The 16,740-nt window shown below is 44.5% G+C and overlaps 1 protein-coding gene across 1 annotated transcript in view; it reads right to left on the bottom strand.

Moving 5' to 3' along the window:
* Window positions 1–16,740, bottom strand: part of vps50 (VPS50 EARP/GARPII complex subunit) — a 351,039-nt gene that overhangs the window by 243,065 nt on the left and 91,234 nt on the right. The window contains exons 7-9 of the mRNA XM_070881083.1: window positions 8,132–8,249; window positions 7,999–8,034; window positions 1,026–1,108 (exon numbers count right to left, since the gene is read on the bottom strand). Of these exons, the coding sequence (XP_070737184.1) occupies window positions 1,026–1,108; window positions 7,999–8,034; window positions 8,132–8,249 (237 nt within the window). The remainder of the gene's footprint in view (window positions 1–1,025; window positions 1,109–7,998; window positions 8,035–8,131; window positions 8,250–16,740) is intronic.

Genomic DNA, 16,740 nt, shown 5'->3' on the forward strand with positions numbered 1-16,740 from the left:
CTGGTCGGCGGGGCGGGGCGGGTATCGGTCGGTCAGGTCGGGCTGGGGGGGGGGGGGGGGGTTGGGGGGAGAGCGGGTGTCTGGTCGGCGGTGTCGGGTCGGGTCTGGTCCAGCAGGGAGCAGGCCGGGTGTCGGGTCGGGTCTGGTCGGCGGGGGGGGGGGGGGGGAGCGGTGCCGGGTCTTGTCGGGGGCGTGGAGCAGGAGCTGGCCATGGGAGGAGCCTTATTCACGCAGCCCCAGTGAGGCCATTCAGCCAGGGCTAGAGGCTGCGTGCTTCGGGCCCTCCCACACAGTTTGGCGCCTGGAGCTACTGCACTTGCGTGTCGACTGTCGCGCGCCATGTGCAGAGGTCCCAGCACTGTTTTCAGCGCCGGGACCTGGCTCCGCCCCCCCCACAGCTCGTGCTGGCTGCGCCGAGGGCCAGAGGACCTGTAAGTTGGTGGAGAATACCGAGGATTTTTTAGGCGCCGTTTTAGGCGCGAAAAACGGGCGCCCAGCTAGGAGGGGCGCCCGTTTTTTTGCTTGTGGAAACTTGGGCCCGATGTCTCAGAAATTAATCGCAATATCTATCCATAATAGTAATAGAACACCTCAATCCACCACTACATTTTTAGTGGTTGCCAGATATTGTTCAGTCAATCTGACTTTGCATTTTCTGCACCAATATCCTATATTTACGGCTTTTGTTAAGTGCCTTCACCTTTGTGTTCCAACACCGCTTTCCTTTGAATAATTGATACTACTTTTTGGAAGTTAGGCCCAGGAGTTACCAAAAGTATGTCAACATATTTGTGCGGTTTACCCACACACAGAAGTTTGAAAGCCACTAGAATGGATTATTTCAGGTGGTCAGGATACAGCTTCATATAGCTATACATTCTCGCAAGATTTACTTGCAGTTTATCACTTCATTCAGTTGTCCAGAATGTTGGAAACTGTTCAAAGTCTGTTGAAGAAAAAAGCTTGATGTGATGAATGGACTTCCCTCATTCGACATTTTAGATTTTCATAGTCCAAAATCTTACCTTATGCAACTGTAGTGTTTGAATGTGCTCGCTGCTTTCTGACACTCCAAGCAGAGCTGTATTGCTCCAGGATAATCTTCTTCCTTAATAAAAAAAAAAAATTGCAAAAGCATTTAGAACTCTACAAAACCAACAGAACAATTTTTTGGTAATATAGAATAAAGGGAAATCACAAAATTATTAGAAACTCAATGTAAAAAATATTAATCTTAATCTTATTGGATCAGTTGGTGTTAAGATGCAGGTTCAAGACCTACTCCAGGCCATAAATACATAATCCAAGCTGACATTGAGGGTGGCTTGAATCATCGAATAGTACAGCACAGAAGGAGGCCATTTCGCACATTGAGTCTGTGCCGGAACTTTCGAAGAGCAATCCAGTTAGTCCCACTCCCCCGCTCTTTCCTCATACCCCTGCAAATTTTTCTCCTTGAAGTATTTATTCAATCCTGTTTGAAGGCTACTATTGACTCTGTATTCACCACTCTGTCAGGCAGTCCATTCCAAATCCTAACCACTTGTTGCATAAAGAAGTTTTTCCTCATGTCGCCTGGTTCTTTTGCAAGTCATCTTAAATCTGTGCCCTCTGGTTACTGACCCTTCAGCCATTGGAAACAGTGTGCCTTTATTTAATCTATCTAAACCCTTCATGATTTTAAACACTGCTATCATATCTCCTCTTAGCCTTCTCTGCTCGAAGGAGAGCAACCCCAGCTGCTCCGGTCTATCCACATAACTGTAATCCCTCATCCCTGGAACCATTCTAGTAAATCTCTTCTGTACCTTCTCCAAAGCCTTCACCCATTTCCTAAAGTGTGGTGGCCAAAATTGGACACAATACTCCAAGCTGGGGCCGAACTAGTGTTTCATATAGGTTTAGCATAATTTCCTGGCTTTTGATCTCTGTGCATTTATTTAAAGCTCAGGATGCTATATGCTTTATTAAGCTGCCCTGCCATCGTCAAAGATTTGTGCTCAAGCATTTCCAGGTGTCTCTGTTCTTGTGTCCAAAAATGGAGGCTTGCAATAAAGGAACGGCAATAATCATGGGCGATCCCAACAGATTGGAAAACCACAAATGTAACGCCCCTATTTAAAATAGGAGGCAGAAAAAAAGCAGGAAACTATAGACCAGTTAGCCTAACATCAGTCGTTGGGAAAATGCTGGAGTTCATTATTAAGGAAGCAGTAGCGGGACATTTAGAAAAGCATAATTTAATCAAGCAGAGTCAGCATGGTTTTATGAAAAAGAAATCATGTTTGACAAATTTGCTGGAGGTTTTTTGAGGATGTAACGAGCAGGGTGGATAAGGGGGTACCAGTGGATGTGGTGCATTTGGATTTCCAGAAGGCAATTGATAAGGTGCCACATACAAGGTTATTGCACAAGATAAAAGTTCAGCATGGATAAAGGATTGGCTAACTAACAGAAAACAGAGAGTCGGGATAAATGGGTCATTTTCTGGTTGGCAGTGACTAGTGGGGTGCCGCAGGGATCAGTGCTGGGTCCTCAACTATTTACAATCTATATTCATGACTTGGATGAAGGGACCGAATGTAATGTAGCCAAGTTTGCTGATGATACAAAGATGGGTGGGGAAAGCAAATTGTGAGGACACAAAAAATCTGCAAAGGGATATAGACAGGCTAAGTGAGTGGGCAAAAATTCGGCAGATGGAGTATAGGGCTCAAAATTGGCCCACCCCTTTTGTCGGCGCACTCACCAGAGATGTGCCGACAAAATTGGCCCACCCCTTTTGTCGGCGCACTCACCAGAGATGTGCCGACTTTGTGGGCCGATAAAATCTCCCGATTCTGGCCAGTGTTGCTTCTCCCGGGGCGTGGGAGGCATGGGGCGGAGCAAGAGCCCTGCGCCAGAAACAGTGCCGGCAGCTCTGCACATGCACGTTGGAGTGTGCGCGCATGCGCAGTAGCTCCTGTCCCCGGCCTCTGCGTGCATGCTGCAGCGTGGGACCCGATGCGTCCCGCCCCTATCCTAGGCCGAGTGGCCTCCCGCACAGGCCGGCCCGCTGCCTTCCTGGGCTAGAAGGTTGGTGCGGGGCCCAAGCTGGGGAGGGTTTTGATCCCGTGGGGTGATAACTGTGTAGCCAGTAATTTTAATGCGCTTATTCAAGACTTTCCTTAACCCAACTGATGAAAATACTTTCCTAACCAAGTTAATAGAAAATTACTTTCAAATACATCATAATCAATTCTTGAACATTAGATTTGGTGGAATAATTTTGCTTGAATTTTCAAAATATTCAAAAGTATAAAACAAACAGTAAATTTCCTGGCTATATGGCTATATGATGGTGGATGAGCTTAGGCAGCTGGGAAAACATAACATAAGAATTACGAGCAGGAGGTACTTCTATTTTTTATTTGGATATTTTGAAAAATTATGTAAATATGTTTTGTCTCTACTTTTTTATTTTTGTAGTTTAAGCTTCCATGAATACTTCGGTTGTATAGTAAATTAACTTTGCAAAGTTTGTCATATGATGTCTTGTATAGCTGTTTGATCCTATTCACTTTCTTTAATCAAGTTCTGCTGGCCTCCGATGTACCTACCTACGCTGATTTCTTAACCTTCCGCAAGGGTTTCCCAGCCACAAGTGGCCACATACGCTGGCCTAAGTTAGTTTGGAGTAACTATTAGCTGTCCAAAGTGGCCTAAATGGCTAAAACGGGCGTAGGTGGCTAGTAACGCCCCTTTTTAAAAAACATTAAACTAGGTTGATTCCAGAGATGAGGGGGTTGACTTATGAAGATCGGTTGAGTAGGTTTGGCCTATACACATTGGAGTTCAGAAGAATGAGAGGTGATCTTATTAAAACATTTAAGATAATGAGGAGGCTCGACAAGGTGGATGCAGGGAGGATATTTCCACTCAGGGGGAAACTAAAACTAGGGGACATAGTCTCAGAATAAGGGGCGCCCATTTAAAACTGAGTTGAGGAGGAATTTCTTCTCTAAGGGTTGTAAATGTATGGAATTCTCTGTCCCAAAGAGCTGTGGAGGCTGGGGCATTGAATATATTTAAGGTGAAGATCGACAGATTTTTGAGCGACAACGGAGTAAAGGTTTATGGGGAGCCGGCAGGGAACTGGAGCTGAGTCCATGATCAGTTCAGCCATGATCTTATTAAATGGCAGAGCAGGCTCAAAGGGCCAAATGGCCTTCTCCTGTTCCTATTTCTTATGTTCTTATGTACCGTATTTTATGAAGTGATTAAAAGCAGTGGGTTTAATTAATTTACGCTCCTTAAAGCTGGTTAACTTATCAGAACCAGTGTGTTTGAAAGCTACATGGAATACAGTTCCTTTATAAATAAAAATCAGCAACTGTATTCCTTTATATAGGAGTACATTTTTTCTCCTTTCTCTCCACCCCCACACCCTTCCAACATTTAGTACATGGAACTTGGATCTGGATCCAGTGGTGAATAGTTGTTTTTCCAGACTGAAGGGAAGCATAAAGTGGTGTCTATGATTCTATATTTACCAGCATCAGCATTAGAACTACTGCTCTTTTTGATACAGATTAAGGACCTGGATCTGGGTATACACAGCATAATTCCAGAGTTTGGAGATGACACGAAACTCAAATGTAGTAAACAATGAGGAGGATAGTAACAGATCTCAGGAGGACAAACAGACTGGCAAAATGGGCAGATAAATAAAGATGAAATTTAATGCAAAGTGTGAAGTGATACATTTTGGTAGGAAGAATGGAGAGAGGTAATATGATCTAAATGGTCAAATTTTAAAGAGGATGCATGTACACAAATCTTTGAAGGTGGCAGAACAAATTGAGAAGGCTGTTAAAAAAGCACGAGATCCTTGGCTTTATTAACAGAGGGATAGCAAGGAGGTTATGCTAGACATTTATAAAACACTGGTTCAGCCTCAGCTGGAATATGGTGTTCAATTCTGGGCAACACACTTCAGGAAGAATGTCAGTGCTTTAGAGAGGGTGCAGAAGAGATTTACCAGAATGATACCAAGGATCAGGGTATTCAGTTATGTGAAGAGACTGGAGTAGCTGGGGTTGTTTTCCTTATAGCAGAGAAGGTTAAAAGGAGATTTGATAGAGGTATTCAATTCATGAATGGTTTTGATAGGATTAAATATGGAGAAACTGTTTCCTGTGGCAAAATGGTCGGTAACCAGAGGGCACAGATTTAAGCTGATTGGCAAAAACAGAGGTGATATGAGGAAACATTTTTAGACAGCAAGTTGTTGTGATCTGGAATGAACTACCTGAAAGTGTGGTGGAAGCAGATTCAATAGTAACATTCAATTGGATAAATACTTGCGTGATGGAGAAAAAGAGCAGGGGAGTGGGATTAATTGGATAGCTTTACCAAAGACCCGGCACAAGCACAATGGGCTGAATGGCCTCTTTCTGTGCTGTATCATTCTATGATTCTATGAATCTAGTTCAGAATTATTTTCTCCTGTCTTTATTTATTGGAAGAAATAGACCAAGGTATATCAACCCAATTATAAATAATTATATATATGCAGTCTTATTTTTCTTTAATTGCTATCCACAGTAACATCTCACAAATCAGCGCAAGCTTGGCACTGAGCAGTGCCCTTCGGTGAGATGCTGAGGTGGCCTGAGGAAGAGAGTGTTTGAAGATTAGGCCCTCAAATCTGGCACCAAGCTTATGGTCCTGGTCTACAGGGCAGTAGTGATACCCGTCCTCCTGTATGGCTCAGAGACGTGGACCATATACAGTAGACAGCTCAAAGCACTGGAGAAATACCACCAGCGCTGCCTCCGTAAGATTCTGCAAATCCATTGGGAGGATAGACGCACCAACGCCAGTGTTCTCGATCAGTCCAACATCTCCAACATTGAAGCACTGACCACACTCCACCAGTCTGTTGGGCGGGCCACATCATCCGCATGCCTGACACGAGACTCCCAAAGCAAGGGCTCTACTCGGAACTCCTACACGGCAAGCAAGCCCCAGGTGGGCAGAGGAAACGTTTCAAAGACACCCTCAAAGCTTCCTTGATTAAGTGCAACATCCCCACCGGCACTTGAGAATCTCTGGCCTAAGACCACCCTAAGTGGACGAAGAACATCCAGGGCGCTGAGCATCTCGTGTCTCGTCGCCGAAAGCATGCAGAAACCAAGCGCAGACAGCAAAAGGAGCGTGCAGCAAACCAGACTCCCCACCCACCCTTTTCTTCAACAACTGTCTGTCCCACCTGTGACAGAGACCGTAATTCCTGTATTGGACTGTACAGTCACCTGAGAACTCACTTTTAGAATGGAAGCAAGTCTTCCTCGATTTCGAGGGACTGCCTATGACGATGACAACAAATCAGCATCAACAGATGTGGACCCCATCCTGTGGCTTGTTGTAAAATATTTCCGTTGTATTTTTTCATAAGAATCTTTAGCTGGCGCAATGTACGAGAGCTTTTAAAATGAAAATCTTGACTGCTATTACTGAAAAGCTTCTCTTTGTTCTTTGGCTTAAAGCCTGGTGATGGGGCAAATATGCAATTTTCTCTAGCAATTCTGGATAGTAAATTTCTCCCTGCTGTAAAAGTTTTGATTTCCCAACAGCTTTTTAACTGTAGCTAACCAAATTATGGATCTTCTGAAGGACAATGCACATCTTACTTGTAGCTTCCAATCAGGTGTCACAAATGCAAGCTTGCTGATGTCATTGTCACCTCTAATGCCTGAGCGTCTGGAAATTATCTTCGTTTCACCAAAAGCAGGCTGAGCACAAATCCAGACTCCCAAACACTGATCACTCTTTGATCTGATTGCTTTCCTTAATCTGCCAGTTGCAAAATATTTGATTCTATTATTTGACTGAGGTTAGCTAGAGATTGAATTAAACTTTTCCAAATATACAACTAATTTGTGCTAGTGGCTACCAACAGTCCTCAGTAAATATTGCATATAGTAATAAATCTAGCCAAAAGTACAGACGAACACGAATAAGGCAAAATTGAAAACTGAACTCCAGGGATCAGTCATTAGATGTTACAAGGAACCATGAAGCTAATGAATGGTCAGGTGGCATGCTTGTTACAATGCAAAGTTTAAAATGTTACATCAATTCAACAGCAAGCATGAATTTTCAAAATATATGGGCCCTGAAATTGCTGTCTCCCTGACAGCGTAATCTCATAATCCATTTGAAAGGCCCCGCAACTTCTGAGTTTCCACTCGCAAAATCTGGAACTTGCGCTGTCAAAGTACACCTTGATAGATCATCCAAACCGCATGGAAAATCAGTATTGCTGGCACAGAGTTGGGTTATTTGCCCAACAATTGTCCAAGAAACTCTTACGGCTGGTAAAAGCAGGCGTAGGGCCTGCATTCATAAGCGTAAGGGTATATATATAAGATTTAAATTAAACATTTAAAAATCAAAAATGATGCGCGCACACTTTAAATTAATTTATGCAAATGTTTAAAATGATTTGTCAACTTTTTTTTTTTTTTTTTTATTGAGGTTGGTGCAAAGAGGGGACTTATGAATAAAATTGAAATTCAGTATATTTATATTTTAGAATTATGTAAACGGTGTAATTATTTGGGGATTCCATTGCATATCATTAGGGGATTCCCTTCATAAATGATTGCAATAGAATCCTCCTTTGTGATTGGAGGACCGGGCGCACGATCCCAGGGATGCTTCTGAACCGCCTGCGTCCCTGGGCCTTTACGCTGCCATATGCCTGGAGACTGAAACTCGCAGCCTGGGCGCCTGGAGGTAGGTTTGTAAAGGTTATGCGGGTCAGAGGCGAATCCCAGAGCTACGCCTCCGACCACAGTTTCTAGCCCATGGTCTAGTCGTGTAGATGGATTTGTTAAAGTTTCAGAAATTTACTTCAGATGTGTGAAGATTTAGGATTTGGAAATACTGCTACTAGTGCACTTCCATTTCCCACTACCCTGTGTTACAAGCATTTCAATAATGATTACTTACCTCCAACATTTCACTTAACCGTACATCAGTTCTTTGCTGTAAAAAGACAAAATAAAAGATTCAGTGGAAATATTTCACTAAATATAAAAATAAATAAAAACAAGCTGAATTTAAATAGGCAAAATTTATATACCAATGTTTTAATTGTGCGCAAAGACTTCAGCAGTCCAATCAGCAGCTGTCTCTTTCTTTGATTAGCAAGCAGCCCCAGGCTAGCTTGTGTAAAGCCTTCCTTTGCAATATTTAGCTGCCTGTCAAGACAAAAATCACCAAGTCTGTTTCAAACTATACAAATAATTATGTAAATAAATTTGAAACAAAATGTTTAACTATTTTTACAATAAAAACATTGCTCATCCCAATACAACAACAACTTGGATTTATACAGCATCTTTAACACAGCAAAACGTTCCAAGGTGCTTCATAGTCACGTAAGGAACCCTGGGCCAAAGGAGGAGATATTAGGAAGAGCGTCCAAAAGCTTGATCAAAATAGTGGGTTTAAAGACTGGCCATGAAAAGGAAACGAAAGTTGAAAGTAGTAGTTGTTTAGGGAGAGAATTCTAGAGACCTGGGTGGCTCAGAGGACACCCACCAAAAGCAGAGAGGGAATGCACCAGAAACAGGTGCACTCATAACGAGGAAAATTTAATGAAAAATGCACAGTATGCTCTAATCTAGGGAAATCATATTAGAAAACTGTAGGATTGGACAGGGTTAAATGGCAAGGCCAGCATCCATAAAATCCAGCTGGAAGCTTTAATTAAACAGTAACTAGCTTCTGCTTCACTTAAGTGGACTCTCCTGTTTTTGAAATTCTGCAATTTTCTTTTGATTCTTGCAGTTATTGAACCATTTCCAATATTAAAACCCTTTCTTTTATAGAAATTACAATACAGCAATAAGCATTCGGCCCAACTGGTCTCTACTCCACATGAGCCTCCTCCCACCTTACTTAATTTGTAGTCATGTAGTCATTATAACAGTGACTACACTCCAAAAGTACTTCATTGCCTGTGAAGCGCTTTGAGGTGCCCTATGGTCGTGAAAGGCGCTATATAAATGCAAGTCTTTCTTTAACCCCCCTTTCTCCCCCATGTACTTATCTAGCTTCCTCTTAAACGCATCCATGCTATTCACTTCAACCACTCCATAACAAGTTCCATATTATGCCCACTCTCTGGGTAAAGTAGTTTCTTCTGAATTTCCTATTGGGTTTATTAGTGACCATCTTTTATTTATGACCCCTCGTTTTGAATTCCCCAACAAGTGGAAACATTTTCTCGATGTCTAACCTCATAGATTTAAAGACCTCTATAAGGCCATTCCACTGCCTTCTCTTTTCTACAAAAAAACTCCAGCCCATTCAATCTTTCCTAATGGTTATAACCTCTCAGTCTCGTATCATACGTGTAAATCTTTTTTTCACCCTCTCCAGTGCCTCTATATACTTCCTGTAATACCGAGACCAGAACTGTCCACGGTACTCAAAGTATGGTCAAACCAAGATTCTATACAAATCGAACATAACTTCTCTGCTTCAAATTCTATTCCTCCAGAAATGAACTCCAGTGCTTTGGTAGTATTTTATGGCCTTTTGTTAACCTGAATTGCTACTTTTAATGATTTGTGAATCTGTACAGAGATCCCTTTGCTTGTCTACCCCATTTAGACCCGAATCTTTCAGGTGTACGTGGTCTCCTTATTCTTCCTACCGAAATACATCACCACACACTTCTCTATATTGAAAATCAGTTGTCATATAGAAATTTATTAACGTCTTTAGTGTTATACAACCATTCATCATGGTTATTAGACTGTCTTAATAAGACATTAGACACTAGACCAGAATTTGAGGTGGGTAGTAACAGCGTTTCCCGCTTTAACCCCTTTAAAACTGACCACAACTTCAGGATGTAGCACATGTGCATCTAAACGCGGATATTCTCCATCCCCGCCACCTGCCCTAGAAATCAGTGAAACTGGCGAAAACTTAGGCTTTTCCGCAGTAATATCGCGGTTAACTACTCCACTAAATGTTAAGCCTTGTTGGATATGGTGTAACCAGGGTTTTAACAGTGTATTGACTGCTAAACAAACTTTATGGCCCTGAAAAATAACTTTTAATTTTGCGGAGTGTCAAATTTCTCCATTATGAAAAAAATTTAAATTTTTAAGAAACTATGGGCTCAATTTCCCCTCCCCACCCCACAAAGTCATTTTTTGGCGTATTGCCAGAGTTCCGCTTGTTTTTCTAGGCCACAACTGCTGTACAAAAGAAATGTGCCAAGTTTCCCTGTTCTATTTTTTGAAATTGGTGCCGCGCAGCCTGTCCTGTAGCCTTGGGGGGGTGGAGCCTAATGTCTGCGCCGAAAAAACGATGCCGTCCTTTCTGCACATGCGCGGAAAAAAGACATTTTTGACATGAATCCTATGGGCGTGCATGCGCAGTACAGCTCCCGGTCTGCAATCGGCCATTTTTAAAGAGCCAGTTGTGTGTGTGAGAACTTTAATTATCATTGGAAAAATCGGAGCTGCAATACAAGATGCAACACGGCACAAGAATTTCTTACAGGATGAAGTGGAGGCACTAGTTACTGTGATTGAGGGCAGATGGCAGGAGCTGGACACCAGCAGAGTTCACATAAAAGTTCCACCCAAAGAAATTAAGAAATGCTGGAACCAACTTGCAGAAGATTACTGTGCAATGGTTACCACCCAGAGGTCTGGAGGCCAGTGCAAAAAGTGGCAGGACCCTGGTTAAGCAGTTAGTGTAAGTAATATTTTCATTTTTCAATGGAATTGCAATTGTAAATGTAACCATCTGTACATGTCACACCCAACAGAAAGACACCCTCTCTAAGAGGAACGTGGCACACAACAAATGAGAAAGAACTCGAACAGGAGGCGGCCCGACAAATCTGCACCCATTGATACACATGGAAAAGAGGGTCGCTGCTTTGATGGGTCCTGCCTGGAGAAAAGCAACCACCACTGCACAAGCTGGGCCCACACTCGAGAGAGAGAGAAGGTAAGTCCTGCAAATTCCACAGTCTGGCTTTGCCAAATGTTAAGTACTGCGCAGGCCAGCCATGCTTCGGTTCATGGGGTGTCTCCGTCAGCTATGCTTCGTTTGATGCAATGTGCTATCATTCATCGTGGTCCTTCAACTCAGCCTGCTGTCTGCGCTGTGAGAGCCTACACATGCCACCCCACCCTGCCCCCTCCTCTGCTGCTAACCATTTGTCTGTTCTGTTATATTTTGCAGAACTTGAGGCCAACCCTGACGATGCAGAAGATTATTCAGATGAGGACAAGCCTGAAGAGGAGAACATCTTCCAATCCCACCATCCAGACCAAGAGCACGGGGGCGAGGAGGAGGGTATGGATGAAGCCCCCACTGTTGTACTCACTTTGGAGAATATGCAGGTGCCGCCGATTGAGGTGCTAGTCCATTCCCTGAGTGGTGGTTTGAATGTAGGTGGGACATTCCATGGTTTTCCACCGTCTGAGGCTGGTGATTCCAGTGGGGCGCATCGAGGCACACCCAGGGCCCCATCGTCCCAGTGGGATGTAGCAATACACACCCATGGCACCACTGTCTGAGGCTGCGGGTCCCAGTGGGATGCAGCGAGGCACACCCAGGGCCTCACCGTCCCAGGCTGCGGATCCCACTGGGATGCTGCGAGTCACACCCATGGGAAGGAGAGCTTGGCAGCGCTCTCCTGAGGTGCAGGATCTAACAGATGTGGTTCACATGATGGCAATGAGTGCGGAGAGCATTGACTTTACCCGATCACTCCTGGACACCATCAGTGGGGTGAGTGATGAAGTATCGGGACAAGTAACAACACTCACGAGAAATGGGAACGCTGTCTGAGAACATGAGGGAGAGAATATTGCAGGTAGTTCACAAACACTTTTGCTCAACATGTGGGAGGGCATTTCACAGGTAAGTGAGACACTGTCAGGGGCACATGAGGGAAAGAATGTCAAGAGTTAGCTGCTGCAATAAGGGAACACGCCCAGACCCCGCGCCCATTGACAGAATGAACTGCCACTCCAACTCCAATCCCCAGACCAGCCTCTGATAAGGCCCAAGCTGTCACCACCCAACCCCGCCCTCACCCTCACCCCCATCAAGAAGTGCGCATTACCAGATGTTCGAAAGAATAAACTTGGTACCAACCCAAGAAACGCTGCGCCACCGCCTGCGGGCAGGGGTGGTGGAGTCACCAAGACCAAGCGCAGCAGGTGGTCTTAGAAGAAGATGGAGGAGAGATGGGTATAGCCTTTCTTTGCTGCTGTTATTATTATTGTTGTTCCTGTTCTCAAATTAAAAGTTTTTTGTAAGTTATGTAAATTTACAAGTTTAAAAGTTAGTAAGTGATCTTAGGAGTTTGTAAGTGAAAACTTTAAAATTTGATAAGAATATTTTTATTAAACTAAAGTACAAATAAGTATTTGTTAAACTTGGTGAATAAAATATATTTTAAATTGTAACTGAATCATTTCCATTATTCGTTATATTATTAACACAACACAACATTATGCAACAGGTCCAAACAGTAAACATGGTCCATGTGGAATAGTTGCCACTGAGCCTTCAGGCAGCAAAGCGTTCACAGATGGGCTGCTGGCGCAAGGCTCGAGCAATCGTTAAAGGGGCATGACGGCCCGCCCTCCTCCGCTGTCTGCTCTGGGTTCAGGTAGTTGCATGGCTTCCTCGTCCGCCTCCTCCTCGTCATCTGCATCTTCCTCATTATCATCAGCCATTCTCACCTCCAGTGGGTCTTCTACGACCAGCTGCTGTTGGCTAAGATATGCAGCATGCAGCACACAACAGTGAACTGACCAACAATCTCAAGGGAGTATTGCAAGTAGCCTCCAGAATGGTCCAGGCATTGGAAATGCTGTTTGGTCCTCTCTATTATGCTCAGCGTTGCAATGTGCAACATGTTGTAGTCCCTATCAACTTCCGTCCAGGTTACGCGTAGGGGCGCCATGAGCCAGGTGGCGAGGCCGTACTCTGTCTCCCAGCAGCCAGCTCTGCCTTTCTGGCTGCTGCTAAAACATGGCAGATATAAGGCTCTCGCGTAGGATGAACGCATCATGTTCTCAGGGTATCTTGCATCAACTGCCATGATGCGATGCATGTTGTCACACACGAGCTGCACATTAATGAAGTGGAAGCCTTTTCTGTTCCTGTACATCTCGGAATCCTCCAAAGGTGCTCGCAAGGCGATGTGGGTACAATCAATGCAGCCCTGTACCTTTGGGAAGCCAGCAATCCTGCAGAAGCCCACAGCCCTGTCAGGCATTTGCATGGGCGGTCATGGGGAACTTTATGTCGTCATTCCTCCGGGCATATAGTGCAGCAGTCACCTGCCGAATGCAGACATGTCTTGCATGCGGAGAAATGGCGTGCACATCCACAGTTGTGGCTTGTAACGATCCAAATGCAGAGAATGAAAGTGCAGCTATAACCTTCACTTCAACTGATAAAGCAGTCCACCTGATGCTTCGAGGTTACAGGTCTGCTTTTACTAACTCTCAGATCTCAGTTGCAACTTCTTTGGGGAAACGCAGCCTTCTGACACAGTCTGCATCACTCAGGTGCAGGTACAAACGCCTGTCTCAATATACCCAAGGTGGCTCAGAGACGTGGACCATATACAGTAGACGCCTCAAATCACTAGAGAAGTACCACCAACGATGTCTCCGCAAGATCCTGCAAATCCCCTGGGAGGACAGACGCACCAACGTTAGCGTCCTCGACCAGGCTAACATCCCCAGCAACGAAGCATTGACCACACTCAACCAGCTCCGCTGGGCGGGCCACATTGTTCGCATGCCTGACACAAGACTCCCAAAGCAAGCGCTCTACTCGGAAATCCTACACAGCAAGCGAGCCCAAGGTGGGCAGAGAAAACATTTCAAGGACACCCTCAAAGCCTCCTTGATAAAATGCAATATCCCCACCAACATCTGGGAGTCCCTGGCCCAAAACTGCCCTAAGTAAAGGAAGTGCATCTGGGAGGGCCCTGAGCACCTCGAGTCTCATCGCCAAGAGCATGCAGAAACTAAGTGCAGGCAGCGAAAGGAGCGTGCGGCAAACCAGTCCCCACTCACCCTCTCCTTCAAAGACTGTCTGTCCCACCTGTGACAGTGACTGTAATTCCCGTATTGGACTGTTCAGTCTTTTAATAATTCATTTTTAGAGTGGAAGCAAGTCTTCCTCGATCTCGAGGGACTGCCTATGATGAAGGCCTCCTGCCCATCACCCTACGTGCTCGGAGGTTCCTCATGTGATGACGTTGAATCAATTGTCTCCTCCGCAGCACCATCATGCAGAAGGCTTGCACAAGGTATGGCATTGTCAGTATTGCCCCCAGGATTAAATTTTACCTTTGCAAGCTCAAAACAGCAGACAGGCACTACATGGTTCTTTGTTCTCTCTTCCCACAAGGTCTGCATGAAATACACCCAGCTCTGAGCAGGCGCAGTGATCGGGGAACCCCCCCCCACCGGGCTACATTTGACGCGTAGTGCAGGCTTCTGATGCCTTCCATAATCCCCCACCCACCCAGGCTTGATTTGATGCGTAGTGTGGGCTTCTCATACTTCCATATACCTTCCACAATCCCCCACCCACCCGGGCTTGATTTGATGGGTCGTGCCGGCTTCTGATGCCTTCCACAGCCCCCCCAACCCCCCTCGGGCTTCTTGAAGCCGAGCTCCGAGCCAGTGTGTCTGGGCGAGTATCAGATTCCGCTGGCTGACGCTCCGACCTTCGAGCCCTGTTTGCAGATGTTCGGTGGTGGCATCAGTTTAAAAAAAATGAAAACTTGCAGAATTCCATCAAACTTCCATTTACTGTGTTTTAAGGTAAAAAAATTTAATTTTTATTATGCATATTTAAGTGTTCTTCACTCCCTCCCAAACTTCGCTGAAAAGCAATGACGTCTTTCTGTGCCAATTTTTCAATGCGCGCTTCTTTTCCTTAACTCACCAGGTGGTTTTTCTGGAGTGGTCACATACGCCGACCAAGGAGAAAGCTTTTTGGGTGGCAAACTTACATAATTGAGAAAAACTAGCAGAGACATCAGGTTACGATGCAAAAAAAAACCTTTAAAAAATCGTAACTAACTGAGTTTCACGGGCGCACATTCATTGGGGGAACTTTAATTTTTTAAACTTACGCCAAAAAAAGTGGCGCGCGCCAAAAAAAACGCTGCAAATCACGGGGGAAAATTGAGCCCTTTAAAACAAATCTATTTTTTTCAAGTTTGTTCATTATATTTCAGCATCTACCTTATGAGAGAGCCCCAATGTTTGTTTTGCTCTAACATTTTTTAAAAGTTGGGATAAAAGCAAGTTCTCATTTCCTGCTTCCTTGTCTGTGATAATTCTGCAATGTGATTGGTTATTTAAGACAGCTTGTTGACATCACAGCAGATCGGGTTTGGGAAATCCTCATTACACTGCACTGAAATCACTTGCGCATCAAAAAAGGCAAACTTCTCGCCACATTATGAATGAAGTGTGAAATCTGTATATATGCAGTCCTGAAAATTGGGTCAATTAGCTTGTTGACCTTCCACTGTTGAAGTTCCTCGTTGCAGCACTCCACATTTGAACCGACAGGGTAATCCTCGTATTGTACATTTCTGCACACCAGTTTCTATCTATCTATTTAATCCAGCAGATTTGTGTTCAACAGCCATCTTTGGAGTCTATCAACAGTGTCTCATCAGCCTCCCACCCATGACAATCACAGACATTACTTAGTCCACGGCTTTATATATGGAGAGTAAGCTCTATGCAGATTCGCATACAAATGTGGAAGAATTTCCCACCTTTCTTCATTCGGCATTCTACTTTCCTCTATATTTAAAAAATTACATTCCCTCTTCCCACTAAAATACAAACTCTTTTGCACACAAGAGACTGCTAAAGTGTAATTAAAGCAACTAAATGAAAGTGATTAGTGAATGTTTATGCTAAGTAAATGTGAACTAAAAATCCAGTTGATCCACAGATTTCCCCTAGCTTAGTTGTAACTTCCTTTTTTTAAAATCAGTGTCAAAATGTTACCATGATCACAGAACAGATTGTGCAGAACAAGATTGTGTAATAATATGCTGGATTATTCCTAAAAAAGAATGAATGTTGAAAGAATCTTCAATTACACTTAAAAGTATGGATAAAACTAAACAATAAAATATTGTATTTCTGCTGTGAATAGATGGCATAGGTGGGCTCTGCTCTTAAGCACCACTTAGTTTCATACAATGGAATTCCATAGGTCACATATGCTACAATTTGGGAACAATGGGCACAAGTTTTCCCCCAGGGTTAGAACGGCACATCTCCGTGTGGTGCGCCGACTTTTTTTTTAAAACAGAAATGGCGCCTATTATTTACCTTGGTATTCTCCCCTCCGTCTGGTCGATCCAGGCCCTTGGCACAATGCAGCAGAACGCGTGGAGGGCGGAGCTTCAGCGCCGGGACCTGTACACATGCGCGCTAGAGTGTGCACGCATGTGCAGTAGATCCAGGCCCCCGAGGCTGTGTGGGAGGGGCCCGAAGCACGCCGCCCCGAGCCCTGGCCAAATGGGCTGCCAGGGCGAAGATCTGACTCGGGCCCCCTTCCCTCCTGTTTAGCTACCACTCCCCCCACCCTGTTTAACTCCCGCTGCCCCCTCCCTCCCATTTAGCTCCCACTCTACTCTCTCGCCAC

The sequence above is a fragment of the Pristiophorus japonicus genome, chromosome 5 (genome assembly GCF_044704955.1).
Source record: "Pristiophorus japonicus isolate sPriJap1 chromosome 5, sPriJap1.hap1, whole genome shotgun sequence".
Classification (NCBI taxonomy): Eukaryota; Metazoa; Chordata; class Chondrichthyes; family Pristiophoridae; genus Pristiophorus; species Pristiophorus japonicus.